This window comes from Arvicanthis niloticus, chromosome 5 (assembly GCF_011762505.2).
Source record: "Arvicanthis niloticus isolate mArvNil1 chromosome 5, mArvNil1.pat.X, whole genome shotgun sequence".
NCBI classification, from domain to species: domain Eukaryota; kingdom Metazoa; phylum Chordata; class Mammalia; order Rodentia; family Muridae; genus Arvicanthis; species Arvicanthis niloticus.
This window is the reverse complement of record NC_047662.1, coordinates 678,369-705,660: the sequence shown is the minus strand read 5'-3', so window position 1 is coordinate 705,660 and position 27,292 is coordinate 678,369. Positions and strand designations below refer to the sequence as shown.

General features: G+C 47.8%; 1 protein-coding gene across 6 annotated transcripts; it reads left to right on the top strand.

Moving 5' to 3' along the window:
• Positions 1-27,292, top strand: Nadk (NAD kinase). Of its 6 annotated transcripts, XM_076933578.1 has the most exons (13): positions 1,340-1,521; positions 11,552-11,633; positions 12,721-12,925; positions 15,194-15,277; positions 20,450-20,579; positions 21,503-21,611; positions 21,735-21,820; positions 22,957-23,059; positions 23,624-23,763; positions 23,952-24,051; positions 24,130-24,287; positions 24,867-24,949; positions 25,625-27,292. In XM_076933578.1, the coding sequence occupies exons 2-13, from the start codon at positions 11,561-11,563 to the stop codon at positions 25,785-25,787; spliced, it is 1,434 nt and encodes a 477-aa protein (XP_076789693.1). In that variant the 5' UTR covers positions 1,340-1,521; positions 11,552-11,560; the 3' UTR covers positions 25,788-27,292. The 6 variants fall into 6 exon arrangements, with proteins under 6 accessions (XP_034358762.2, XP_076789693.1, XP_034358763.1 ...); XM_034502871.2 differs by lacking the exons at positions 1,340-1,521; positions 11,552-11,633 and adding an exon at positions 1-24; XM_034502872.2 differs by lacking the exon at positions 11,552-11,633 and having other exon boundaries at positions 1,343-1,521.

Sequence of the window (27,292 nt, the reverse complement as noted above, 5' to 3'; positions counted from 1 at the left end):
CAGAGAACATCCTGGCTGCAGCAGGTATGGGGGCTGTGGGGAAGTCTGGAGATTGGGCTATATCAGAAGGGTAATGGCAGGGTGCCAAATCCTGACAAATGTAGCATAGTGTGAACATCTTAAAACCATGGTGTTGGGAGCCAGGAGACTGCAAAACACCTGCTGGTGCACTATGCATATTGCTGAACATCTAAGACCCAATGCATGAACTGGGTGTCCACCAGTTCCGCATACCCCTAGATCAATTACAAAGTCAGTTAATGGCCTCCCTCCTTCCCTGCTCTTACAGCTGTGGGTGAGACATGCTGTTTACGCAGTCACTTCTCAACTATCATACTTTTTTTTTCTTTTTGAGACAGGGTCTCTCACTATGGTACCTCTGGCTGGCCTCGGATTCTTAGAAATCCTGGGCTCTCAGTGCTGGGATTAAAGTAGTGAACCACTGTATCAGCCAGCTATCAGGTTTGTTACTTTCAGGCCCAAGTCCTAAAGGCCTTGCCAATTGCCAAAAGGTCACTGTTGGTGGGCCTGATATGAGCGCAGGTGCCCCAGGCACAAATGGCACCTCAGTTCTACTTCTGAAGGCTACCAGGTCCATTAAGAACAAAGTGGGAACAGGAATCTGTCGCGAAGACATGGTCCTGGAGACCTCGCTAGCAAAAAGCAAGCAGAGTGTGATGTAGGACAGGCATAAAGATCTGACCACGAGAGAAAAGGAGGCAAAAAGAGGGAAAGAATCTGGTGATTTTCTCTGCTGTTGTCCAAATAGTCAAAGGGACTGACCCGGAGCCTTTTGCCTCTCCTCGGCTATGCTTCCTTTTTTTTTTTTTTTTCTGCTCCTTTCCCCCCTCTCCCTCCTCCCCCTCGCTGCCCCGCCTGCCCCTCCCGCCCGGACTCCACCCTTTGTCCCCTCCCATTCTACCGATCTTCCTCTCCCCTCCTACTTAGCCTCCTTAGTTCCGTCCCTTTCTAGCCCTGGGTTCCGCCCTTTTGCGAACTGTTCCTCCTCGCCTGCCCCGCCCCTTCTACCAACCCCGTTGGTCCCACCCCTCCTGTGCTGTCTTCCGCCCCCTTGTCCCCATCCCATTCCCCTACGCGCTGTTTCTGCTCCTTTGCCGCGACTCTTCTGCTCTGGCTTTGCCCCTCCTCCTCCCTCTCTGACCCGCCCACTTTCTCTAGGCCCCGCCTCCTTCCTTTGCCTCGCCCCTCCCTCTTTACATCTGCCTCCCACAACCTCTGATCCTTGGCCTACAAAGGGTTTTAAGAAACCGAAGTTTGAGTGCCTGTCTGTGTAGGTGCGGCTGCGCCGCTCTCCCCACGTGCTCTGCAGCGCATGCGTGCGGGCTGCGCTTGCGCACTGACAGCCGCGGCGCAGCGCTGCTTGGTGGTGCCGGCCTTTGGACCGAGCGGCCATGGGGTGGCGGGCGGCTGGGTCGCTGAGAGCCAGGTAGCAGTAGGGCAGCAGGGACCGCTGGCTCGGCCCAGCATGTAGACGTCCACGCGGGCGCGCGGCAGCCGACGGTGAGTGTGGGGCCTGGGGTCGCCCTCTGCCCGGCGTCACTTGCCGGGACCCGTGGAGACCGGGTCACCGCGCCGGCCCTGCCCACCTGCCCGAGGCCGGGTGCTGGTGGCACTGACGCGCCTCCCTGCGTCCGAATGTGGGCTGTGGCCAGGATGACGTGTGGTCTCGGGAACGAGCCCAGGGGACAAGTCTGAGGACCTGGTCCGGGAATGGGTCTGGGGGAAGAGTTAGAGGTTCGGGTCCCGGGAGAAGGCAGGTAGGCCGCCGTTCTGTTCCTGGCCAGTTCAGCGCGCAGCACTGCAGCCGACTCAGCTCCCATTGGTCTTCCAATGGGGCCTTAGCAGGCAGGAGAGGCCTTGGCATGTGAGACTTAGAAGCCCAAAGCTAGTGCAAAGTAGTCAATTAAGCGTTTTGTAAAGCAGTCGGGGCGTGAAATTCTCCAAAATCCCATCGTAAACTTGGTATCCAGCACTTGCCCGAAACTTCCAAAGTCCTGAAGAGTCCGTGGAGATGTTCCTAGAGGCAGCTGCCTCCCATGATGTCACACTCACAGGCCACTTGTCTTGGCCTCTGGTAGGTTTCTTAGTTGTGGGAATAGGGCGTGCCCAGCACAGTCCCAGGGTCTGACTTTTCTTGGCCAAGATCTGGCATCTTTTTCCAGCTCTCCCAAGCAGTGGGCTTTCTCCTGGCTTTGATTCTGAATAGCAAATTGTTTTTCCTTTCTTGATTGGGAACACTCTCTGTTTCAGTTCAAAACTTAGTCGTTTGGCTTGGCTCTTGAGAAGAATGTTTTTCAAACTTATATTCATTTATTTCATGTATTGTTGTTGGTTTCCACGGGCCGGACGCTGGCATCCTTGCTTAAGTAATTAAAAGCACGTCACCTTACCTCTCAACATAGCTCTTCTGAGCCTTTAGTGACCTGTCCATTGAAGTGTATTTGTCCTCAGCAGTGACTTCACTGTGACTTACACAGCCCTTCTTGGGCTCTGGGACAGCAACAGGTGCCAATATACGGTCTGACCAGGTAGCTCCATTTAGAGGTGGCATCTCAGAATGCTTCTGCTTTTTCTCCTTTGTAGATTTATTTATTAAAAACAGTCAGTGGGACTGCTGTTTTGTTCATCTTTTTTTTTTTTTTTTCATCTTGTTTGAAGTGCTACAGATCCAGCCCAGATCCTCACACAGCTGCTGTCCCACTGAGCCACAATCCATCTCACACCCCTCCTTTTGGGTAGAAGTGGCTAACAGATAAAACAGGAGTACTTAAGTGAATAGTTTAGCTCTCTAGGTGTCACTTGGAGAATGGAGAGAAGCAAGTGGCTTTCTTTTCCTTTTTTTCTTTTTAATGGGAGTGGATGCACACTTGCTACTGCTCATGTGTGGAAGAACTTCCAAGAGTTGGTTTTCTCTTTCTACCATGTGGCTTCCATGGATCAAACCCAAGATACCAGGCTTGGCAGTAAGTGCTTTTACCTGCTGAGCCATCTCTCTGATCCTTCCTTTGTTTTTAGACATAACCTCATATATGCCAAGCTGATTCCTAATTCCCTGTGGTAGCCAAGGGTGACTCTGAACTTCTTGTTCTGTTTGTACCTCTGCATGCTGGAATTACAGGCACGAACCATCCATATCCAGTTGGGCTTTTTCTTGTTTTAATGTGATGTTGGGATGAAGCCCAAGGCTTTGTGTGTGCAAGCACTGTACCAACTGAGCTCTATTCAGGCCTCTGGTGGTTATACTCATTTTTTTTGCAGGGTGGAGGATGGACTTTGAGACAGGGTTTCTCTGTCCTGGAACTCACTCTGTAGACCAGGCTGCCCTCCAACTCAGAGATCCCCTGCTTCTGCCTCCTGAGTGCTGGGATTAAAGACATGCGCCACCACCACCCCAAGTCCCACTCTTACTTTTTAAAGATTTATTTTATATTTATGTGTGTGCATGTGTGCTTTGTGTGGTTATTATGAGTACATGTGCCTTGGAGTCAGGAAGAGGATGTCAGATCCCTTAGAGCTGGAGTTACAGGTGGTTGAAAGCTGCCTGATGTGGGTGCTGGGAAGGAAACGCAAGTTCTCTGAGAGCAGCAACTCTCCAGCCCCTCAGGCGGTGGGAATGGATTCATCTCCATCTCCTTTACCTCCGGTCTGTTTTCTGGTGTAGCAGCAAGATCGAGATCTGTGCAAAATGCTCAGCGCTTGGAGGTGGAGCCTTGGTAGGACAAGAGGGTGGGCTGTGGGCTCTGATCTCAGGCTCCGCCTTCTGGGACTTAGGAGATCTGTTTAGTTACCACATGGCTTTCGGCCTCCTGAAGGAGTGTCACTTTCAACCCCGTTCTTATCTTTGTGCTAGTTGCTTAGCTTGTCATTGTCCTATGTTCTGATCCATGGTGGCTGTCTTCCTAGGGCTACTGCATGAGAACAGGTTCATGAGAACAAATGTTTGGGTTAAGACATACCAGCAATGTATGCCAGCGCCATCCACCGTACAATGGGAAGGGCGCCAGCACCTGACCTCTTAGCCTCCTAGACCAGAATGCCTTCCTTGGGTCTGTGAAGCTACTCCACCACCCGATGGGTTCTGCAATCCCATTCCGTAGACCTTTCCAGAAACAGCACACTTTCCGGACCTGTCTGCTAGTTTGGGTATCATTTATTTGTAGAAATGAGGTAGGTATTAAGTAATCACTAAACCTAGACATTGTGGCTCACAGTAGTGATACCAGCATGATCAATATAGCAACTCTGTCTCATAAAACAAATGAACAAGAACTTGAAGCCTTTTCAACTTGGTATTAACTAATGAAGTTAAACATTTCCCTCTTGCTCTCACTAATTTTCCTTCTTTTTCTTTTTTTCTCTCTTGCACATTTCTCCCTCATACCTTCCATTTTTAAAGACTCAGACTTTTGTAGCACAGATTGCAGTCCTACCTCTGTACGCTGAGTGCTTGGGTCACAGGTACGCACCAACACACCTGGCTTTACTTTTCATTGACTGCTTCTACATATATTTGAAGTTCACATGGAATTGAACGTGTTTGTATTAAGTTTCTTGTGCTGACTCTGTGTTCGTGCCTGTCTTTGGTTCCTGTTGTACATGACTTTATTGACATCTTTATTGTCTTTCTTGCTACTTTCATAAGTTCTTTAGGCATACTCCATAATGGTGATTCAGTGCTTTTTCCAGGCCAGCCAGGGCCACTCAACAACAAAAATTCCAGCAGGTTTAGCTAAGTACACCCACCCTCATCAGCTGCCTCAGCATCCACTAACCTTGCCTAGCCTTAGCTTCCACTTCACTTTCTAGACCTTGCAAGCAAGAGTCACCTAGAGAAAGGTTGGGAACAAAAAAAAAAGCCAATGATGATTAGGCCACAACAACTCGAATTCAATCCCAGGGACCCTCAGGAGGGAAGGGATCTACAAACTATCCTCTGACTGCCACATGCAAATTGTGGCATGCAAGCAAACATGTGTACACAAACCCATAAGTAAATAAATACATCTGTTTACTTATTTACTAATGTTTTTTTAATTTATTTTTGGGGGGGTGTTCAAATCAGGGTCTCTATGTGTAGTTCTGGTTGTCCTAGAACTCAATCTGTAGACCAGGCTGGCCTCAATTTAGAGAACCACCTGCTTTCTGCCTCCCAAATGCTGGGATTAAAGGCTTATAACAGAATCTCCTGACTTATTTTTCTTTTTTCTTTCTTTCTTTCTTTCTTTTTTTTTTTTTTTTGAGACACAGTATTTCTGTGTAACTCTGGCTGTCCAGGAGCTCACTGTGCAAACTGAGCTTGCATTCTTTTTTTTTATTAATTTATTTACTTTTTTGTTGTTGTTGTTTCTTGGTTTTGTTTTGAGACAGAGTTTTTCTTTGTGACCCTGGCAGTCCATAGTGCAGGCTGGCCTCAAACTCAGAGATCCATCTGTCTCTGCCTTCCAAGTGCTGGGATTAAAGACCACTACCTGGCTCTTTTCTTATATTTTGAAAGTTTCACTATGTAGCCTTGAATGGCCTGCAACTCACTTTGTAGACTAGGCTATCCTTGAACCACCTGCTTCTTCCTCTCTGTACCAGGATTAAAGGCATTCCTCCAAACCAGACAAGTATAATTAAAAAAAAAAAAAAAAAAAAAAAAAAAAAAAAAAAAAAAAAGCTTGGGAACAGATGAGTCATGGTTAATAGCACTTGTTGCTTTTATAGAGGAAATGGGTTTGTTTCCCTCTGCACCTATGTGGCTGCTAACAGTTGTAAACTCCAGTTCCAAAGGATCCAGCACCCTCTTCTGGTCTCTGTGGGAACTGCATACACATAAAAATAAATCTTAATTTTAATTTTGTACTTTTAAAGGCTCCAAGGGTGGATTGGTACCTGAGAGCCTAGGTGGTGGCTACTCTCTCTTGCCTTGAGAAACTAGCAGTCCACCCCTAGTGGACACAAAATAGGGTGATGCCACGTTCTCTCGATGACCCTCTGCACTATCATTCTGGCCATGGCCTGGGGTCTTAATCTCCTCCCCTGTGAAATGGCACCATATTTCACCCACACAATGTGTTTTCGTGATAGGATGGTTTTGAATCCTGCCTTCTACATACTCTTTCCATCTCGGTCTCCAGCAAACACAAAGCTAGAGCCTGGGAGACCCAACAGTCCATGTCTTCCAGTTGCTTAGACAAAGGCCAGGTGTAGCATGTACCAGGGTCTGTCTAACCTAATGACCAGGACAAGACTGTACATGAGCTTGGCCACATTCTGCTAGTCACTGTAGGATCGTTTCTGTCCTAACTTGAGAGATGCCTAGCACCCATCATATGTGTGATGTGCTGTCATTTCCTACATGACATTTGTCATACCATGTCAAATGTCAGTGCTCCTAGTACAGAGTCTTTATGTGATAATTGGTATTTTGACAAACCAACCACTCTGCCCCGTAATGACCTAACAAGGACTGTAAGGAAGATAAGCAACCCCACAGGCCTTGGCTAGTGTGACTCTTGGGCTCTACCAGGCAGCTACTTTGAAATTTTTTAAAGTTACACTTGTTTATTTAGGTTTTGTGTATAAGGATGGGGTCAGATGTACACAGCTTGTCTGTGGAGGTCAAAAGGAGGTGGTTCTCTTCTTCCATAGTGTGGGTCCAAGGATTGAACTCAGATCCGCACACTTGAATGTCAAATTCCAGGAGTGGACTGAACCCTTGGAGGCTAAGACTTGGGTATCTGCAAATGGAAGGAGAATGAAGAACTATATAGTGAGGCCCTGCCTCAAAAAAAAAATCTGTTAATATATACATGTACTTTCATTTCCTTAACAGTGTCACACAAGAAGTAAAATGAACATGGCAGCTTAGACCTATAGTCCTAGTTACTAGGGAGGCAGGGACAAGAGGGCAGGAGGATCACAAGGTCAAAACTGAATTACAGGGTACGACCCTGTATTTAAAACAAGAAAAAAAAGCAAGGCCTTGGTGGCACATGCCTTACTGCCAGTACTTTAGAGGCAGGCCAGTCAGATCTCAGAGTTCAAGGGCAGCCAGGGCTGCACAGAAAGCCTGTTGTGAAAACCAAAAAAGGAAAAAATAAACACACATAATGGGTTGGAGGTATAACTCAGTAGTAAAGTACTTATGTAGCAAGTATAAACCCTTAGGTTTATACCCTAACAACACACACAGGAAGAGGTTTTAAAGGCCACCAGGATCATTTTTTTCTAATACTTCTAAAAGACAGTTTGAGCATGCACTCCTATAGTCTATTTTGGGTTACTATTTGTATGTAGTAAGAGGAAATAGTTCAGTTTTCAGTCTTTTTGACTAGCTATCCATCTGCTTAACATTACTTGAAGGTTCTTTATTGACTCACTTCAGCACCTTTGTCAAGACCCTTAGGCTAGGCTAGATTGTGTCTCACAGGGATAGCTGTGCGCTCACAATGCACACAAACAGTGGTTGATGTCTATTTCTGGACCATCTGTTCTGTTGCTCAATACCGAAACTGAGCAGTGTGCCTTGTGTTAGACAAGCACGTGACTGCTGGGCTATATCCTCAGCCTTTTTATACTTTGGGACAGGGTTTTTTTAAGTTGCCGAGGCAGGCCTTGAACCTGTCATTGCCCTACCCCTGCCTCTCAAATAGCTAGGATTGCAGGCTTATACCAGCCTCAGATGTTTTGTTCCTTTGTGTTTTTTTGCTACATAGACCAAGCTGGCCTCAGATTTTCAGTGGCCATCTCCTCCTTCTGCCTCTGCCTCTCAATCCTTATTCTGATTTATTGGATTTCAGTAGGTGGGACACAGAAAGTGTCTTTAAAAAAATAGATAAAGTTCTTCTGGTGATTGTAAACTGTAGCCAGGGCAAGAACCACATCTATTCTCTCACCTTTGACCTTAGCATGGGCTCCGTAGGCTTGTCCAAGGTCACAGGTCTTAGTTGTCTGGGCTACTGTAACAAAGAATCATAAACTGGGTGGTTCAAAGTAGGTTCATGTTCTCACAGTCCTAGAGGCTGGAGTCCAGCTCACTGTGGAGAGCTCTTCCCCAGCACTCCTGTGCTGCTCATGGTGAGCAGGTCTGAAAGTGGAGGGAATCTTTGATACCTCTTTAAAGGGCACTAACGAACCAGGGAGGGGCAGAGGCCAGTCTCATCTACAGAGCAAGTTCCAGGACAGCCAGGGCTACACAGAGAAATCCTGTGTGTTGGAGAGAGGCACTAATGAACATCAGGGCCCCACCCTATGACTCATTTCCTCAGAAGCGCTTCTCCAAATACAGTCACTGTGGTAATTAAGGGTTCATGATAGCTTCAAGCATGTCACTGGGCCTGGTGGTGTAGGCCTGTTATCCAAGCTGCTTTAGAGGCTGAGGCAGGAAGATCACAAGTTCAAGGTGCTGCGTGAGTAACTAAAGCAGCTGTGGTGTGGGTGTAGCTCAGTAGAGGGTCCCTGCTGGTGCACACGCATCCCTCATGAAGAGGTAAGATGAAAACCTGGGGCAGATTGACTTGCCGACCTGGATTAGACTCCAGGGAGTGTAAGAACTGGCAGGTTATTCCCTGATGTTATTTAAGGCCAGTATAATATGGAAAAGGTTTCCTGGCATAATAGAATACCAGGTGCAAAAGGAAGCATGATTACATCAAAACTCAACTCAAGGTAGTGTCGTTTCTTCAAAGAACAAAGTTCCAGAGATGCACTACAGTACTAGCCTAAGGACCTAAGGGCCTAGCCTGGTCTCAAGCATATTAAGAGTGGAGAGGTCATTTGGGCTATTAGCCACCTCTGGTCCTGTTTATGTGGTGGCCCAGTGGATGACGCAGGTCACATCCAGCTGTTAATCACATCCGACTCTCAGCTTTCTGACTAAGAACAGGTTTTTCATCTTTCCCATTGGAAAAAGAATCCTGTGTGCTTAATGGTCCTGGTTTCTCTGGAGACCTGTGGGTGCAAGGACCTTTGTGCTGTGCTCCCAGCATTAAAGCACCTGTTCCAATGGGGTTCAGTCCCAGTATTGGGGGGGGGAGGGCATTTAGACCACAGCACTAATCATCTGGAATTTACACTAACTTCCTTTTGTTTTGTTTTAAGATGGTTTCTCTGTGTAGGCTGTTCTCTAACTTAGAGATCCTCCTACCTCTGCCTCCCTTGTGCTGGATTAAAGGTGCCTGCCACCAGACCCAGCTGCTTCTCTTCTTAGATGGAAAAATGTTTGTTTTTTGACACTGTGTGTTCTCTATTTACTGTACAGTGATTTCCTTATTAAGAATGGGTTATGTTAGCTGGGTGGTGGTGGCACACGCCTTTAATCCCAGCACTTGGGAGGCAGAGGCAGGAGGGTTTCTGAGTTCAAGGCCAGCCTGGTCTACAGAGTGAGTTCCAGGACAGCCAGGGCTACACAGAGAAACCCTGTCTCGAAAAACCAAAAAAAAAAAAAAGAATGGGTTATGTTGAGTGCCTGCTTGTAGCACAGTCTCCATCCAGACCACTAGCTATTAGGGACATTTTTATATCAGTGATCTCCAGCAGGAAAGCATGGTACTGGCAGTGGTGGTGGTTGTGGTGTGTGTTATGGGTGCAGGGGGCTTTTGGTAGTCGGTTCTCTTCTTCCTTGCCTTAAATTCCAAAGACTGAACCCAAGATTGTTGGCCTTGGTGATGTGCACCATCACCTGCTGAGCTAGTCTCACTAGCCTACATTCCCCCCCCCCCTTTTTTTTTATTTACCTATTTTTATTTTATGGGCATTGATGTTTTGCCTGTATGTGTGTCTGTGTGAGGGTGTCAGCTCCCCTGGAACTAGAGTTACAGACAACTGTGAACTGCCTTATGAGTGCTGGGAATTGAACTCTGGTCCCCTGGAAGAGCAGACAGTGCTGAGTGCTGCTGAGCCATCACTCCAGCCCTCTTTGTGTTTTTGCTACTATTGTTGTTTTGTTTTGCCCCATTGCAGGCTTCCTGAAGTCTGGGGTTGTCACTGACCACAGCAAGGCACTGGATCTGAGATCATGACCCTGTTTCCTTCCACCACAATTCTTTTTGGAGGTTTCATTTTTATAGTTTCCCATGGGAAGCAGGCTGACCTTGAATTTATGATCCCCCTATTCTACCTTAGCTCCCTAAGCTAGGATTTCAGCTATGCAACGCTATGCAACACTATGCCATGCTCTCTGAAGGTTCTTTACAATCCTCCTTGGGCTAGAGAAATGCCTCAGCAGGTATGAGCAAATGCTGCTCTTGTAGAGGACCAGAATTTGGTTCCTAGCACCCACACCAGGCAGCTTACAGTCACCTGTAACTAACCACAGCTCTAGGGAATTCAAGGCCTTCTGGCTTCTACTGGCACCTGCACATGCATGCACATTTACTTCACAGGCCCACTTTTAAACTAAGAAAAAAAAGTTCAGACCCATGCAGCAGTAGCACACACCTTTAATCCCAGCACGGGGGAGACGGGGGTGGGGGTGGGGGGGCAGAGGCTGCCGAGTTCAAGGCCAGCCTGGTCTACAGAGAGAGAGTTCCAGGACTTCCATGGCTATTACACAGAAAAAAACCTATCTGGGCGGGATGGGGCGGGGAAAGGAATCACCTTACATTTTTGATCTCTGCACTTGGACCCAGAAGCAGCAGGGTCACTGAAGGTGAGAGGACAGTCTGAGCTGCAAAATTGAATGAAAATGAGGACACCTCGCTAAGGCGTATTTTATTGTAAATGTAAGGGAGAGAACAGCCAGAGGCATCTGGAGGGTACAGACTGAACATGGCCAGCAGAACAGACCAGGCTATAAGAAGGCTAGGAGGTGACTGAGAGATAAAGGGAAAAAAAGAGGAGAGAGAGAGAGAGACAGACAGACAGACAGACAGACACACTGACTGACTCTAAGAGGACCAAGAGGGCATGTAACCAAAATGGCTCATATGCAGGAATCAGAAGCTGAGAGAAGGGAAGAGAAGCCCAGCCCCTGGGCTGGCAAGTTTAGGATAGGGAACAGCCACAGATAGGTGGTTTAATCATCTGTAGCTTCAGTTCCAGGGGATCCAGTCCCCTGTTTCTGACTTCTGCTAGTACTAGGTACACACATGGTGCACATACATACAGGTAAGACATATACACCTAAAATAAAATAAATCTTTAAAAAGACATTTTAAAAAGTCACCTTGCTAAGGTTCTCAGTGCAGCACAGCATGGGGTGAACACCTGTAATCTCAGTACCCAGGAAAATCCGCAGGGCCATCCTTATCAACATAGCAATATGTAAGGTTAGCTGGGACTACATGAGACCTATCGCAAAAACAACCCCCCTCCATAAAAAATTATCAGTGTGTCCTAGTTAGCATTAACTTGACACAGCCTGGTCTCAAAGGACTCATGAGGTTAGTCTATGGAAATAGGAAGGGTTGTCCTGATTATTGATGTGGGGGGATCAGCCCACAGTGGGTAGCACCATAGCTAGGCAGGTGTTCTTAGGTGGTTATCTAAGAAGCTAGCTGAGCACTAGAGCAAGCCAGTGAGCAGCCTTCCTCCATGCTTCCTACAGGTTCCTGCCATGCCTTCCCTCAGTGATTGGACTGTGACCTGGGCGTGTGTAACAAGTCAGTCTGCCTCTCACGTTGCCTTTGGTCAGTGTTGCATCACAACTACAGGGAAGAAAAGAGGGCACAGTTCTTTCAATCTTTTAACTGAAACTAGTTTATTATAGTCTCTCTCCAGACTCTGCTTCTTTTGTGTTTCTTCTTTTTACCTTCTTTTTCGATTTGTTTTGTTTTTGAGACAGTTAAAATGTAGCCTTGTCTGAACTGGGACTCTAAGGGCTCTCTCTCCTTGTCTCTGTTGGTCTTGTTTGTTTGTTTGTTTGTTTGTTTATGGAGACAGGATTTCAATTTTGTAGTCCTGGCTGTCCTGGAATTCTCTCTGTAGACCAGGCTGACCTCGAACTCAAGAGATTTGCCTGCCTCTGCCTCGGCCTCCTGGGTTCATGCACTGGGTTTTCTCACCGTGCCTAGCATTCTTTGTTGTTTTGTTTTAAGGACAGGAGTCTGACTGTAGCCGGGCTAGCCTGGAGTCTAACTGTAGCCGGGCTAGCCTGGAGTCTAACTGTAGCCGGGCTAGCCTGGAGCTGACAGATTTGGCTCATGATGAAAACACTAACATTCTGCCTTGGTTGTTATGCCCTTATTCTCCAATGTCTTTAGAAGGTTCAGAAACACCAGTGAGGGGTGCGGTTTTATCTTGGACATAGCTAGAATATGCGGGACCCTGGATTCAGTCTCTAAAGCTGGAGAAAAATGACAGCAGGAAGGATTCTGAGGGTGAAAGTAGCCTATTTTCAAAAACTCTGGAAAATGGAAACCTGGCATTTTATTTTTTTCTTTTGCATGTGACTTTTCTTCAGGGGTCTGTTTTCTTTTTCCCCAGATACAGACAGCAGTGACAAATGGTCCCAACCAAGTCCAGGAGTGAATTTATTGATGCTATTGACAGGAGCCTGGGTGCCTCCCACAGCTGTACTACCATAGTCTAACTAGCAGAGTTTATATACCTTCAGGGAGGGGAGGGGCTCAGGAATTTTCCCCTCCTTCCACAGGGCATGTCATGAAGGTCTTCTTGTGAGAGCCGGATATCACGCCTAACATTTCCCGGATAGTGCTGAATGTTTGTTATTGCTGCTCATATATACGTAACTTGCTTTATTTTTATCAAATTAAGGCACCAGTGTTTTTCTCGTATCAACTATGGAAATGGAACAAGAAAAGATGAACCTGAGTAAGGAGCTGAGTCCTGACTCAGCCTCCTACAACTGCTCAGCATGTCATGGGGATGAGACCTGGAGCTACAATCACCCCATCCGGGGCCGGGCCAAGTCTCGGAGCCTGTCAGCCTCACCTGCCCTGGGCAGCACCAAGGAGTTCAGGTAGGACCATGAGTGCTCCCTTTTCCTCTCACGCTGTGAGGGACATGTTAGGATCCTTACAGAAGACACCACCTGTATCAGTATGACCATCATTCCTTGGTGTAAGTTTTGCCCATTGGGTGGGTGGGGCATGGCACTGCCCAGGTGCTGCTGACCTTAGCAGAGGGAAGCACTGTCCACGAGACTTGTGCTGCACACTTGTTACCAACTGGCACGTACAAAATACAGGCCACGCCATGTTTTCCTTTTTGCCTCAGCACAAAACCACCCAGCCAGAGCCATGCAGAACTGGGGGTAAGCTGATAGGAAAACAATGGTTGTGTTCAGTGAAAGAAGTGCTGGTGAAGAGGCAATGTTGTGACCTAGAGGCCCCCACTCCTTATACGCCGGGCAGAGTCTCATGTGCACGTTGTGGGCCACTGCCTTCCTCTGCTGCTGTATAAAGCCTCAAGGGAAGGTCACCTGATAAGCATGGGGTTCCACTGACATCAGGAGGTGCTCTCATTCCTGGACAATAACCATGCTAAGTCTTAGATGGAAGCTTGCCAGAGACTGACACTGACTCCAGAAGAAAGCTCACACCTGTGGAATGTGACAGTGGGCTTTCTGATGAGGAGCCACTTTAAAATCAGGCAGTCTTTTCATTGAGATAGAGTGACCTCACAGAGCTCCCACTGAGCAGTAGAGGGACAAGGGGCTGCTGCAGTTGTGTGTAGAAAGCTCTCGCTGTGAGAGATGGCTGCAGCAGAGCCAGGTGGCCAGCACCTTTGCCCGGTGCACAGCTGATCAGTGTCGCCTCTGTTGCCTATGCCTTCGCCACTGGGTTTGTGCCCTGCCAACTTAGGACATAATTGCCTGAGTTTCTAGTTTCTGTGGGGACGTGGGACCTGTGAGGGTGGCCATAGGTCAGAGCAGCTTCTGCAGCTGGTGGCTGATGTCCTGGAGCAACGAGCATACAAGCAAGTTTGCCTGTGCCACTGTCCTTCAAGGAGGATGGAGGAGCCAGTGCTGATGCTTGTTTTCTGCAAGCCCCAAGTTCCCTTCCTAGTTCCTTTAAGTGCCTACACAAGTTGATATTTGTGATGTTCTGTATAACCTTTTAAAGGCTTATGTAAATAACCCAGGCTTAGTTGAGTGATTCACACTTGTAATCTTAGCACTTAAAAGACTGAGGCAAAGCCAGGTGGTGGCGGCGCACGCCTTTAATCCCAGCACTTGGGAGGCAGAGGCAGGCGGATTTCTGAGTTCGAGGCCAGCCTGGTCTACAGAGTGAGTTCCAGGACAGCCAGGGCTACACAGAGAAACCCTGTCTCAAAAAAAAAAAAAAAAAACCGAGGATCACAAGTTGAAGGCCAGTCTGGGCCATATTGGGAGGCCTGTTATACAAAAGAAACGAAGGGGAAGCTTTATGTAAACTCTAGCACCTCTTTAGTTCAGAAAGGCCTGCAGCAGCCAGACTTGTCTCCAGTTGTCAGCTGGCCAGGCTGGCCAGGCTCCATGACCCTGGACACTGCCTGCTCCCCCAGAGGCAGGGCAGTCTTTCATCTGCGTCATCAGCATTGGAAGATCTTGTGGATTTGGAGACAGGCAGCTGAAGGGGAAAGTAAGTTTGAAGGCTACTCTGCTGACTCAGTGTTTTCTCTGGGCTAAGAGGAGTTAGTGAAGCCCCAGAGCCCTGAGTGAGTGTCCCAAGATGAACAACCACAATGCTGTCTTGGTCTTTGCCTTGATCCCGCAGAAGCATAGGGAGCTTGGCTGTTGCTGTCCCTGGTCAGGGCAGGCTGCAGTGAACCTTTGTTTGGATGTCAACTGGCTGGGTCACTTTTCAGGAGGGAAGGCTGGGTTGCTCAATTGGTATCTGTGTTATAGACACATGTGCTCCAGAGCAAATACTTCTGCTAGAATGTTCATCTAGATTATTCAGGGTGGTGCCGGGTTTTGACTCCCGATTATAGCCCACAGACCTGCTGAGAGGTACTGCCTTGGGTCCTGAGCTCATGCCAGGCCAGTGCCTCCTCTGATTTGGGATCAGTGTCCACGGGAACCTGTCCAGGTCAGCTTTTATGCCTCATTGCTGCCACAGGGGACTTGGGTAGTAGTGAGCTCCAGGACAGCATCTCAGACCAGGGCAGGGTCTGCTGGGCCTGCCATGTAAACGCTGTGGATGATGGAGCTCCTGTCACTGGGGTTTCTTGGAGTCTGACAGGCCATGTCTGTTTGCTTCCTATCCCCTCCTGCTTTGACAACAATCCCCACTGTGCTCCACAGGAGGACCCGCTCTCTCCATGGGCCGTGCCCAGTGACTACATTTGGACCAAAGGCCTGCGTGCTACAGAACCCACAGACCATCATGTGAGTTTATCAGAATTGGTGGGGGGTTGGGGGAACTGTTCTTTGGGAGTATTATAGGGTTGCCCTGTGCAGGGTTCTGAGTTATTTAAAACAAAAGCCAAGCAGGTATCTTTCAGAAACTGTGCTCATAACTCCTAAGTAGAGACTCTTAGCTGGTGGTTTCTCCCATGGCTTCCAGAGGCAGAGGGCAAATTTCTGTTTTGGTACACACCTATACTCTGGCACTCAGTTTGAGGCAGGAATATCTACAGTCTAAACCAGCTTGAGCTGTTAGTAAGATGTCAGTCTAAAGTCAGACTCTGTCTGAAAAACAAAAACACATAAGCCAGGGAGAAAAAGAAAAGCAATGGTGAGCTGAGGACTGTAACCACACGGGACCGGGTCCCCTGACTGTGCCCATCTGCACAGGTTAAATAGGCTCCATGGGGGTTTCTTAGTGTTCTGTTTCCTTCCTTCTTTTAAACATGTATGTATGTATGTATGTATGTGTATGAACACTCTATGTGCATGTATACTTGTATGACAGAAGAGGGCATCAGATCCCACTGTAGATAGTTGTAAGCCATCATGTGGTTGCTGGGAGTTGAACTCAAGACCTCTGGATGAGCAGCCAGTGCTCTTAACCACTGAGCCATCTCTCCAGCCCCCAGTTTTATATTTCTAATGATGAGAATTATAACAAGTTTCTCCTTTAATTGTACTAGGTGTAGAATTTTTTTATGTTTTTAAACATGATTTTAGTTGCCTTAAAGATGTTTCTCTTTGTTCATGTGTATGTTTGAACTGTGGGTTTGCCATGCTAGAGATGGGACCAGGACTTGCCCATGACAGGCATGCACTCTACCCCTGGCTACATCCCATCCAGTGTGCTCCTCACAACCCTGTCACTGGCAGGACAATGCCTTGGAATATGAGCTTCCTGAGACCTTATCAGTATATCTTATTGGGTTACACCTGATCAATATCTCTGTCAACCCAAATTCTGGTTAGCATTGGATATTTCCAAAAGAATAAATGTTTTGCCTTGTGTTCTCCACAGTATCTAGCTGTGTTTCGTCATGGGTACAAAACAAATTAAAAAAGAAAAATCCCTCAGGTCGGTTGATACTAGTACTCTAGAAAGGTAGCTGGGAGCTGGTGGCTCACACCTTTAATCCCAACCCTCAAGGGTTTGAGAGACAGAAGCAGACAGATCCCTTGAGTTCCAGGTCAGTCTGGTCTACAGACTACAGAGCAAGTTTCAGAACAGTCGGGTACGCACACAGAGAAACCCTGTCTCAAAGAAAAAGAAAGAAGAAAAGAAAGAGACAGACAGACAACAAAATTATAATGTCAGGGCCAGCCATGGCTCAGTGAGTAAGGGCACTCACTGCCAAACCTGACAGCCTGAGTTGTCCAAGACTCACGTGGTGGAAGGAAAGAGCAGTCATACCTTCACAGTCTCACTGTGACACGTGCAGGCACACACTAATAAATACATAGCTAAGTAAGGACACGCTCAGAGGGGCACGGGAGCATTTTGTTTCTCCCGCCTTTGTGTTGTGGTTTTGTTTGGCGCTCTCTGCCCCCATCTAGAGACCATCATTATCTGTGCATCCAGAGTCTCTTCTGAGCTTTTCTTTTTCTTCAAAGTAGGTAGTGTAAAAGGGCGATGCTGCCTGGGAGGTATGCTCCGGCCTGTTAGCCTGAGTGTGGGTTGGTTTGCTCTTCTCTTAGGCAGGTGTAGGTAGGGCAGTGATGTATGATGGGGCTGGGCCAGGACACATTTGCCTGTGCTGTACACCACCTTTTTCTGGTCTGGATTAGAGACTGACCCAAGACTCTAATGACCCTCTAAGCAGTGGTTGTCACCCTTCCTTATGCTGCTACCCTTTATACACTTCCTCATGTTGTGGGGACCCCCAACCATAAAATTATTTCGCTGCTACTGCACAACTGTAATTTTTCTAGTATTATGAGCCACAGTGTAAATATCTGATAGGCAGAATATCTGATATGCAAGCTCCAAAGTGGTCACAGCCCCCTGGTTGAAACCCCTGCTCTAAGCTCCCTCTTGGAGAGGACAGAATCGTTGCTTTGCTTCCACCTGCAGGCCATGCAAGGAACTGCACTTAAATTTCAAACTTGGCCGCAGGGTTGGTGTAAATCCCAGTACTGATGCTGTTCTTATGCCCTTAGGGCTACAGGGACATTAGTATTAGTGTTTTTGAGGGAAATTTTTTCAATGCCTATGAGTTTACAGAGCAGAGTTATGAGTTATTGCTGCTTCTAGATGTATATCATTGGAAACAAGGGTTATTGACAAGTTGTACACTCTTATCCATACATCCAGCAAGCATAATTGCACCAACACCAAGCAGTCTGCTACTATCCACAGTGTCATTGTCTGTCCCACGTGTGGCTCATCCTAGCTCCTTACCACTCAGAGCTTTAGGCACTCCCTTGCTTCCTGTTCCTGGTCTAGTGCCCGAGTGCCTGCCCACTGCCTCCCAGTATCCTAGTAGTCTCCTGTGTTTGCCAATGACCAGCTGCTTGCAGCCCCTTCCTGCACAGCTTAGTGCCAGTTTTTGCTTGATTATAATGTGCCTGTATGTGTTTACTTATACCACATGTCTGCAGCTTCCTGTAGAGTCCAGAAGAAGGTTTTGGACCCCCTGGAACTGGAGTTACAGGCAGTTATAATACCAGATGGGGTGTTGGGAACTAAACATGGGTCCTCTTCAAGAGCAATGCACAGCCCCCCCCCCCCCCCTTTTTTTTTTTTTCCCTAGAACACGATTTGTTTGTTAGGTCAGTCTGGCCTCAAACTCAGAGATTCAGCTATCTCTGCCTCCCAAGTGCTGGGGGGATGTAGTACGCACTCCTAACTGCTAAGCTATCTCTCCAGCCCCCCACAGCCAGTTTTACTTAGATATCAGTTATTTAGGCCAGGACACAAAGTGGTCCGTAAGCCATTCTTTAAGGTCAGAAAGTCCAAGTGAGGGGGGCTTTAGGACTGCGGGTTAGTGTCTAGTACAGGTATCTTTCTCTGCTTTGCCTGGGACCATTTGCTCTAGGCTCTTATGTAGAGTTCTGTCACCTGCATCTCTGTATACCTCTACATGTTAGTATAGGGACACCTAACACCTATGTTATAAAAATGAGGGCTTTATTGCCAAGTATTCCCAAGATAGCACGGACGACTTATGAGGAATTTTTGTTTACTTATTTGAGACTTTAAGGCTGTATTTTCCTTATGGGAGTCATGAAGATGTCAGTCTGTGTTGTATGGCACAGTGGTCATACATCCCTGGCTGGCATAGCAGATCACTCGGAGCTGGTTCTGACAGGCCATGAGCCTGTCAGCTCCACATGGCACCTGAATCCCAGACTGCCTGGAATGGTCACCATTCTCTTTAGATGACACAACAGGAAGTTGAACTGGTTTTTGGTCACAGGGAAGGCTTGTCCTGCGTATAATAATGCTGGTGACACATGCTGAACTCTGCTGAGCTTCGGGGCTAAAAGAGTTATGGGCTGGGCCTGCCTGAGGCAGCCATAAGCCACACATGGGCAGGATAGGCTGCTGGGTACAGGGTGTGGACTTAGAGCTCTTGTTGGTGAGGCAGAGGTCTGTGATCCACCCACATTCTCTGGAACCTGGAGTCTGGCAAGTTCAGGGAGTGATCTCCTTTTACCTGCAGCCCTTTCACCTGCCTGAGACCGCCTCCCTGTAGGCGGACCTGCCTTTTCCATGCTCCCAGTTCTCAGCAGCGGCCTGGACACTGCCCTGCCAGGGCCTGCTAGGCAGGTGGTCCTGGCCCTTCATTAAGAGCAGGTTGTTGAGACTGGCCCTCTTTGCTCTTAAGAGTTAACCTTGTGGTGTTTTTTCATTTTTAAACCAGATGATGAGGCAAAAGGGCCATGTAGTCAGAAGGGAGTCTCCGTTTTTGTTTATTTGATTTTCATAGTTGAGAGAACACTGCTCTGGGACCTTGACAAGTCTTTTACATTTTGCTTTCAGTTTTGAGGATTCAAAAATTAAACTCAGTGTAATACACAACTAGGAGCGTGGTGGCCAGGCAGGGCTGTGTGTCTCTAGTGAGGGAACACCACAATGCTGGGGATATGCCTGCTATCTCCTAGAAGGTGGAGACCGCCTCAGGAGTCGTGAGCACCACAGGCAGGTGGTAAGGCTCAGAGAGGCAACTATGAGCAGTCTCTTTCCTCCCAGAAATGCCAGGAGCAGGTGAGTGCTTTGACCACTGGTGGCCTCTGCTTTCAGTAGTTTGTGTTATCATTTTGAAGGTTGGTTGTGGGTTCTCACATACTGTTAGAACACATTTCATAATTTGGGAAATTGTGTTGGAAAGGAAAAAGGGTACTTCAGAAATGAAGATTTACTGGGTTAGGCATGGTACCAGGTCATGCCTTTAATCCCAGGACTCAGGAGGCAAAGGCAGATAGATCTCTATGAATTTGAGGCTAGCCTGGTCTATATGAGTTCCAAGCCAATCAAGGTCATATAATGAAAACTTCTTTCAAAAAATTTATTATTTAATTAATTAATAATAATTTAATTAATACTTATTATATTGATTTTAATTAATAAATAAGACTCAGCTAAGTTTATACAGTAGCCATACAACCTCCAGGTACATGAAAGGAAACACATGTTCTGAAGGATTCTGGGACTGGAAATAGTCCATAGTAGACCTCAGGACAGAATCCTCAAACCAGCTGTTCTAGGTTCTGTGAGGAACAGATGTCCTCTATGGGCTGACAGATAGCCTAGGCTTTCCTCTCTGTTGCTTTATGCCATCTCTGTCTCCTCCAAGGAGTGTGAGTAAGGAAATAAACATAATACATGTGACCTGGCCTATGAAGGTGATTATAGGTACAGTTGGCAAGCAGGGTGCCCAGGGGATATGGCCAATGTCGCATGGACAGTGGCTGAGCAGGGTGGGTCTTCAAGGTCTACTAGCAGCTAAGGACAGTTGCTCTGGAACTGTTGTGTTCCCAGTACGTGGCTGCAGGCTGGCTGACAGCCATCCCTGATGGGAACCATTGCTGACTCCGTGCATACAGTTGGCAATGCATTTTTACTTGCTTGTGGTTTGTAGCTATTTTTATTTTTCCAAATTCCTCAAGGAAAAGACAACTGTTGATATGAGCTCTCTTCTCTCCCCAAAGGCACATCCAGGACCCTGCTAGTCAACGGTTGACATGGAACAAGTCTCCCAAGAGTGTGCTTGTCATCAAAAAGATCCGAGATGCCAGCTTACTGCAGCCCTTCAAGGAGCTCTGCATATACCTCATGGAGGTAAGACAAGCAGGACAGGGTCTAGGCTTGGGTTGATGTATCCTCCTCTGGCATTGGGAAGAGACTTGGCCAGGGTGGCAGAACCAAGGACTCAAAAGACCATTTACTTAGATATCTGAAGCATTCTGAAAAATACTTACTACCTATAGTCCCAGAGGCTAGGAAATCCCTGGTGGAGGAGCTGCATCTGGTAAGAGCCCTGTATACTGTCTCACTTGTTCATGAGCAAGTTGACCTCCTGACCTCAGACCCTCCAACACACCACCTCCTGAGTCCTCTTGCAGCACTTAACATCCTCTTTAGTGTTGCCAATAACACATCTCCCCTGTTTGGGTAAGTTTTAAGAAAGAGAGGTTTGTTTTAGCCTGCGATTCTGAAAATGCAAAGTCTAGGTGCCACAGCTGATAATGGCCATCTTCCCTGCAGAGCCCCAAGGCATAGGACAGCATTTGGCAAGAGATAGTGTGTTCTCAAATATGTGTGCAAATATTTTCTGGCCTTTCCTTCTTCCCATAAAACCATAAGAATGCAGTGGTGTGGCTCTACCCTGAGGGCTTTACTACTAATCACCCCCCAGAGGTGCCTGCCACCTCTGGACATCGAAGGCTAAAGCTGCATCTCAAAATCATGTTGCCCTTCAGTATATAATCATGTTGCCCTTCAGTATATGACTTCGGGAAGCCCCTTAAAACCCAGAGCCACTGGGTTAGAAAGCACTTGTTTGGGAAGTGGCCTCTATGATACCCTGAGCCACAGAGTTCTTGGCTACATTGTGATGAACTAAGCAGTATGGAAATGACTTGCTAGTCAGGAAAACATCTTTTTTCACCCCATCCCAAAGTGGAAAAGCCAGCATGACCTGGACTGGACTGGTGAGGGCCTGAGTGGCTACGCAGGGGTTCCCATGCATTTTTTGCTTCCAGGAAAACAACATGATCGTGTATGTGGAAAAGAAAGTTCTGGAAGACCCTGCTATAGTGAGTGATGAAAACTTTGGACCAGTGAAGAAGAAGTTCTGCACTTTCCGTGAAGGTGTGCTGACTTAAGCCCTCTCAGCTGGCAGAAGCCATTAGCACTCTGCCCTGTTGGTATCTGCACACTTGGGCACTAAGGTTTGTGTGACAACATTTCCCATGCTCTGTGTTTGTCTTCTAGATTATGATGACATTTCCAACCAGATAGACTTCATCATATGCCTTGGAGGAGATGGCACCTTGCTCTATGCCTCCTCACTTTTCCAGGTAAGGCTATGTTTTGGGGTGTTGAGGTATTTTGGGTACAGTGTGGGGAGGAGCTTTCAGTGTAAGTATCCCTACTCTTCGTCACACAGCTTCATTCCAGAAAGCCACAAGCTCCTTAGTGTTCTTACTCAAAGGCAGCATCTTCACAGAGATCACCTAAGACCATAGGAAAACACAGATACTTACATTATGATTCATAACAATAGCAAAATTACAGTTAGGAAGTAGCACTGAAAATAATGTTATGGTTGGGGGTCAGCACAACATGAGGAACTGAATTAAAGGATTGCAGCATTAGGAAGGCTGAGAGCCACTGCTCTTTGGAGATGGAGATTTTTTTTCAGTAGAACAGGTTTACAGAGAACTCAAGTAACTGGTCTTCTGGGTGAGTAGAGATGAGTGGGCACGCCCTTGTCAGTGTCAGGAATGGGTGAGGAAGGAGAGTGTGGGGAGACTCTTCCTGAAGAGTGACCACATGGCTACAGACCTGCCACTGCAGAAGTAGGCTAGAAACCAAAGCCCTAGGCAGGTAAGGGCAGCAAGGGGACCTCTGGCCTCACCCTCAGCAAGGTAGGACCTTGTGTGGTATGCTAGAAGTGTGGGCGTGGTGCTGCAGGGAGTGGGATGGAGGTGAACAGTGCCCTCTGGTGAGATGCCAGGGCAGAGCCCATCTAGTTGTTTGGAGCTTCGGATGGGAGTGGGGGTTAGGGTTCTGGCAAGATGTCACCCCTACTTTGCTGCAGAAGTTTCTGTCTAAGACTACAGGCTTACTGTACTTTGAACCTTTAGATGGGGCCTAAACCATCTCCAACTTTCCTCTTCCATCCCCCAGGTCTCTGCCAAGTCTGCCTACCTTCTAGCCTTACGGGCATGGTCGCCACAATCATAGCCTTGTATCTGGTACTGGCCAGATCTTTGCTGTGTGACCAGTGAACTGGTCGGGTCCTGTTGCTTTTGTTTCCTTTTGGCCTCCCCCACCCGTTTCTCATTGCTTTCGGAGATGGCCTGGCCTGCCCTGCTCTGGCTCTTCTGCCTCTTGCTTGGCTCATGCCCACCCATCCCCAAGATGTGCAGCTATTGACAGTTTGGTGGTTCCTGGGTAGTCCGACGATGCCACCTGGTCTCCTCACCCACAGGGCAGTGTGCCTCCTGTTATGGCCTTCCATCTTGGATCCCTGGGCTTTCTGACCCCATTCAACTTTGAGAACTTCCAGTCCCAAGTGAATCAGGTGATAGAGGGTAAGTTGGGGCATCCAGGCTCTCAAAAGACAGTTCAGGTTTCTCTCCTACTTGATTCGATTGTTGGTGTTGCTGTGGGGCTCATCTCATTTTGTTTTTCAGTTTTATGTGTGTGGGTATTTGCCTGCAAGTATGTCTCTGCACTGTGTGTGTACCTGGTGCCCTGGAGGTGTGGGGTCCACTGGGACTGGAGTTACAGATAGCTGTTACCTAACATATGGGAACTAGGAGTTGAGACTGGGTCTTCTTTAAAAGCAGGCAATGTTCTTAACCACTGAGTCATGTCTCTGCCCTCCTTGGGTTGTTTTTGTTGTTATTGTTGTTTTGTGTTTGTTTGTTTTTGTTTTAAATATTTTTTATTTAATGATTCAGTTTCAAGATTTGGGAATTTCTAAATTTCAGATGTTTCAAACACTCCTTACTAAAGTGGGAAGTCCAGCAGCACATGGGCTGCTCAGGGTGGCTTTGATAAAAGGCACTGATGGTCAGTGACTTAGAAAGGGAAGGGTCCCAGCTTCCTTGGAGGTGGCCCAGCCTCCCTGAGCTGGACCCTGCTGACCCCAGGAAATGCCGCTGTTATCCTGAGGAGCCGGCTGAAGGTCAGAGTGGTAAAAGAGCCCAGAGACAAGAAGACAGCCATCCACAACGGCCTCAGTGAAAATGGTCTGGACACAGAGGGTGGAAAACAGGCTATGCAATACCAGGTCTGTGGAAAATTCCCCAGCTGCCTAACTTCAACTCCCAAGGAGGGGACCAGGGTGGGGTGAACTTGGGGCTGGAATCCCTGACACCAGATTGAAAAACTTGTGGTGAGCCTTCAGTGCTTCTGATAGCAACACTAGCCATGACCTTGCTCCCTGAGTGCAGTGCCATGGCCTTCCATCTCTTCCAGGTCTTGAATGAAGTAGTGATCGACAGAGGCCCCTCCTCATATCTGTCCAACGTGGATGTCTACCTGGATGGACACCTTATCACCACTGTGCAGGGCGATGGTAAGGCCCATGTTGCAACTAGGGACCCAAGAACCCCACATGGGCCCAAGAATGATGCCTACACCCTGTCCCTGCCAGGAGTGATCGTGTCCACCCCGACGGGCAGCACAGCATATGCAGCTGCAGCCGGGGCCTCCATGGTCCACCCCAACGTGCCGGCCATCATGGTTACACCCATCTGCCCCCACTCGCTGTCATTCCGGCCTATCGTGGTCCCTGCAGGGGTCGAGCTGAAGGTCAGAGCAGTCCCTCTCTGTCTCCTCTGATCTGTGAGTCTTTTGACCCTAGGCCAGCAGAACACAGTTGTTACTACCTTAGCACCTGCCACCTCCAAAGTCTACCTCCGAGCACCCTCACATGTGAACCCTACCTGGAACCTAAGGCAGAAGGGCTTTGCATCTGTCCATGGTCTCTGATGGCACAGAGGGCTGACCAGCCCTCTGTGCAGGACTCCTGAGTTGCAAGAGATGGGGATGGTCCCCATTGGGAGGGCATGGCATAAGTGTCTCCGTGTAAGGAAAGACTCCTGATTGGTCTGCTCCTCAAAGCCTCTAACCTGGTCTCTGGAAGACTTCCAAGTGCCCACCATCAGCCTCATTTTTCTCTAATCTCCCTCCATCCCAGGCCACTTAGGCTAGTTAACTAGTTACTAGTGTAAGTTCTAGTGACCATATGTATGAGAGGTTTCAACTATTCTGAGAACACCAAAATGAGGCTAAAGCTGTATCAAGCAGGAACTCTGGAGGGCCCAGAGTGGCCTGGGAACATACCCCTCCTGCCTGGGGCCCACTTCTGTTTCTTCTCCACCCCTTTAGATTATGCTGTCACCGGAAGCCAGGAACACAGCATGGGTGTCTTTTGATGGACGGAAGAGACAGGAAATTCGCCATGGAGACAGGTTTGAAACTGCAAGGCTGGGGCATGAGTTAAGTCCATGTCTTCCATCAGGTGGGATTAGTCACTAGTGGGTGGTCTGCTCAAAAACATGGTCATGTACAGATGCAATAGGCTTGCAGCAAGGCCCTGTTTCTTGGTTCTTGTTAACACACAAAGACAGAACTGGTCTCAGCCTAGATGTAGGGTAAGTCATGTCCAGCAAGGCTGTGGTGCTGCCTACAACCTGCAGTACCTAAAGGGGAAAGGTCCATGGCTGGCCATGAGCCCACCACTGCACAGCCTCAGAAACAGCCAGCTGCACCTATTCAAGCTAGCTCCTGCATCTTCCTGGATGTGTGGATGTGCTGTTCAACAGCTAAGTGTGGTCTACCAGAAGACCTAGGATGGGCCAGCAGAGCTGCTTATGTCTTTGCCTGTTTTTCCACCAATCTCCACCCTGTCTCAACTCCGGGAGAAATTGCCTAGATCCCTTGGCGTCAGAGGCCTGGAGTCAGGCCGTCAGCACAGTGATAACAGGGACAGAGCCTGTGTCTGTGTACCGCTTTTAAGAATCCAAGGTAGCTGCTTGCATTTAGACAAAGTGAGGGCCTGGGAGAGGGCTTTGGCATAGGGAGAGCATTCTGTTACTTGGAAAGGCACTTGGCTTACCCAAACATATTTCTCTTTCCCTTCAAAGCATCAGCATCACCACCTCCTGCTACCCACTGCCCTCTATCTGTGTGTGTGACCCTGTGAGTGACTGGTTCGAGAGCCTTGCCCAGTGTCTGCACTGGAATGTTCGAAAGAAGCAAGCTCACTTTCCAGAAGATGAGGAGGACCAGGATGAGGGGGACAGCTAGACTACATTTCCCAGCTTCCAACCTGATCAGGCCCTCAAGCTCTTGGGGCCCTTCCTTCTCTTGCTCTCCTGCTGGCCTTCTGGCTGACCTGGCCTTGACAAACCACATGGCTGTCCAGGCGTCTGTGTCCTGCCTGCCTTGCTGGGAGAGCTTGGGTCTGCCTTTTGCAGAACAGATCAGCTTTTTAATGTTTTTAAACCTCTTTTTTTCATTTCTAAAAAAGCAAAATGATAAGTGGGCTGGGTGTCCTACATCTCTCCCATGGGCCCCCACATCCCCCTGAGATTCCCAGGTCAGGAATTCCCATAAATCAGTCTGTTGAAATTCTGAGGGGGTCAGAATGAATTGATCTTCCTTTTGATATTGAAATAAATGTCTCAGCCAGAAATCTTCTTTTAACTGCAGTGCTTTTCCCCAGGGCCTGTACCTTTCCCCCTGGCAGCTTTGCTATGGGTTGGCAAGGCAAGCTTGCTCTTCGTGTTTCTGGAGATGGCTAGGTACCTCTGAGTCTGGCCCCAAGACCTCTGATTCCTTCCAGAGCAGACAGAGGTAACACTTGTCACAGCCATCCAGCAACCTCACATTCCTCACACAACAGGGCAGCAGCTCCTGGGGACATTTTAAATCCTGAATACACTTTTTAAAGGTTATTTTAAACTTTCTGAAGTGATGATGTACATATTTTCTTGTACACACTTTGTGAAGATTTAGAGGGGACGGCCTGATGTCCAGTGTTTACATTGTGTCCAGGACAGGGCTCTGTGCTTCCACTCCTCCCTTACACAGTGGCCACAAGGGTTTTGAGACCAGCTCACTATTGACACCAGGCTTGTGGGCCTGCTCTCCTTCCATCTGAGCAGCAGCCATATTGGAGCCTGTGTGTGATGCATGTATGTAATGCAAGTAATGTTAGCACATGAGTGCCACACAGGCCCTGGACCCTTTGTGGAGTCAGCGGTCAGCCACGGCACCTCAGCTAGGTATCTGCTTTCAGTTTTGTTCTCACCTCTTAACGGCAGGAGTAGGAAGAAAGGACTGCCCATTCTTTGACCGGCTTTCGAGGTGAAGTCAGGCTTTTGTCTCATGCTTCTAGGAAAGGTTTGTCAACTGCTGCAGAACAACCGACCACACTGAGCTTTCTTCTACGTGTTAAAGTCAGGACCTACTGGGCACCCATGGAGCCCTAAGTGGTCTTGCTTCAGTGCTGTTAAGCCATGGTGGCTTGTCCCCACAGTCTGTGCTATTCATCTGTGACTGAGCACAGCAGGCCTCTGCTATGATCCAGAGGAGAGCAGGGTCTGAAGTGTAGGTCATGCATCAAAAAAGCAAGTGTTGACAAATCTAGAAGCAGCTGCCACCAGACTGATCTAGAACACATGGAGTTTTCACATAAATTCTTAATGTTTCATATTGTTAATATCTTAAAATTTTGTTAATTGTTAATGAAGGCCTTATTACTATTTTCAGATTCTTTCAATAAATAAACTTGTTTTAAAAAAAATTGA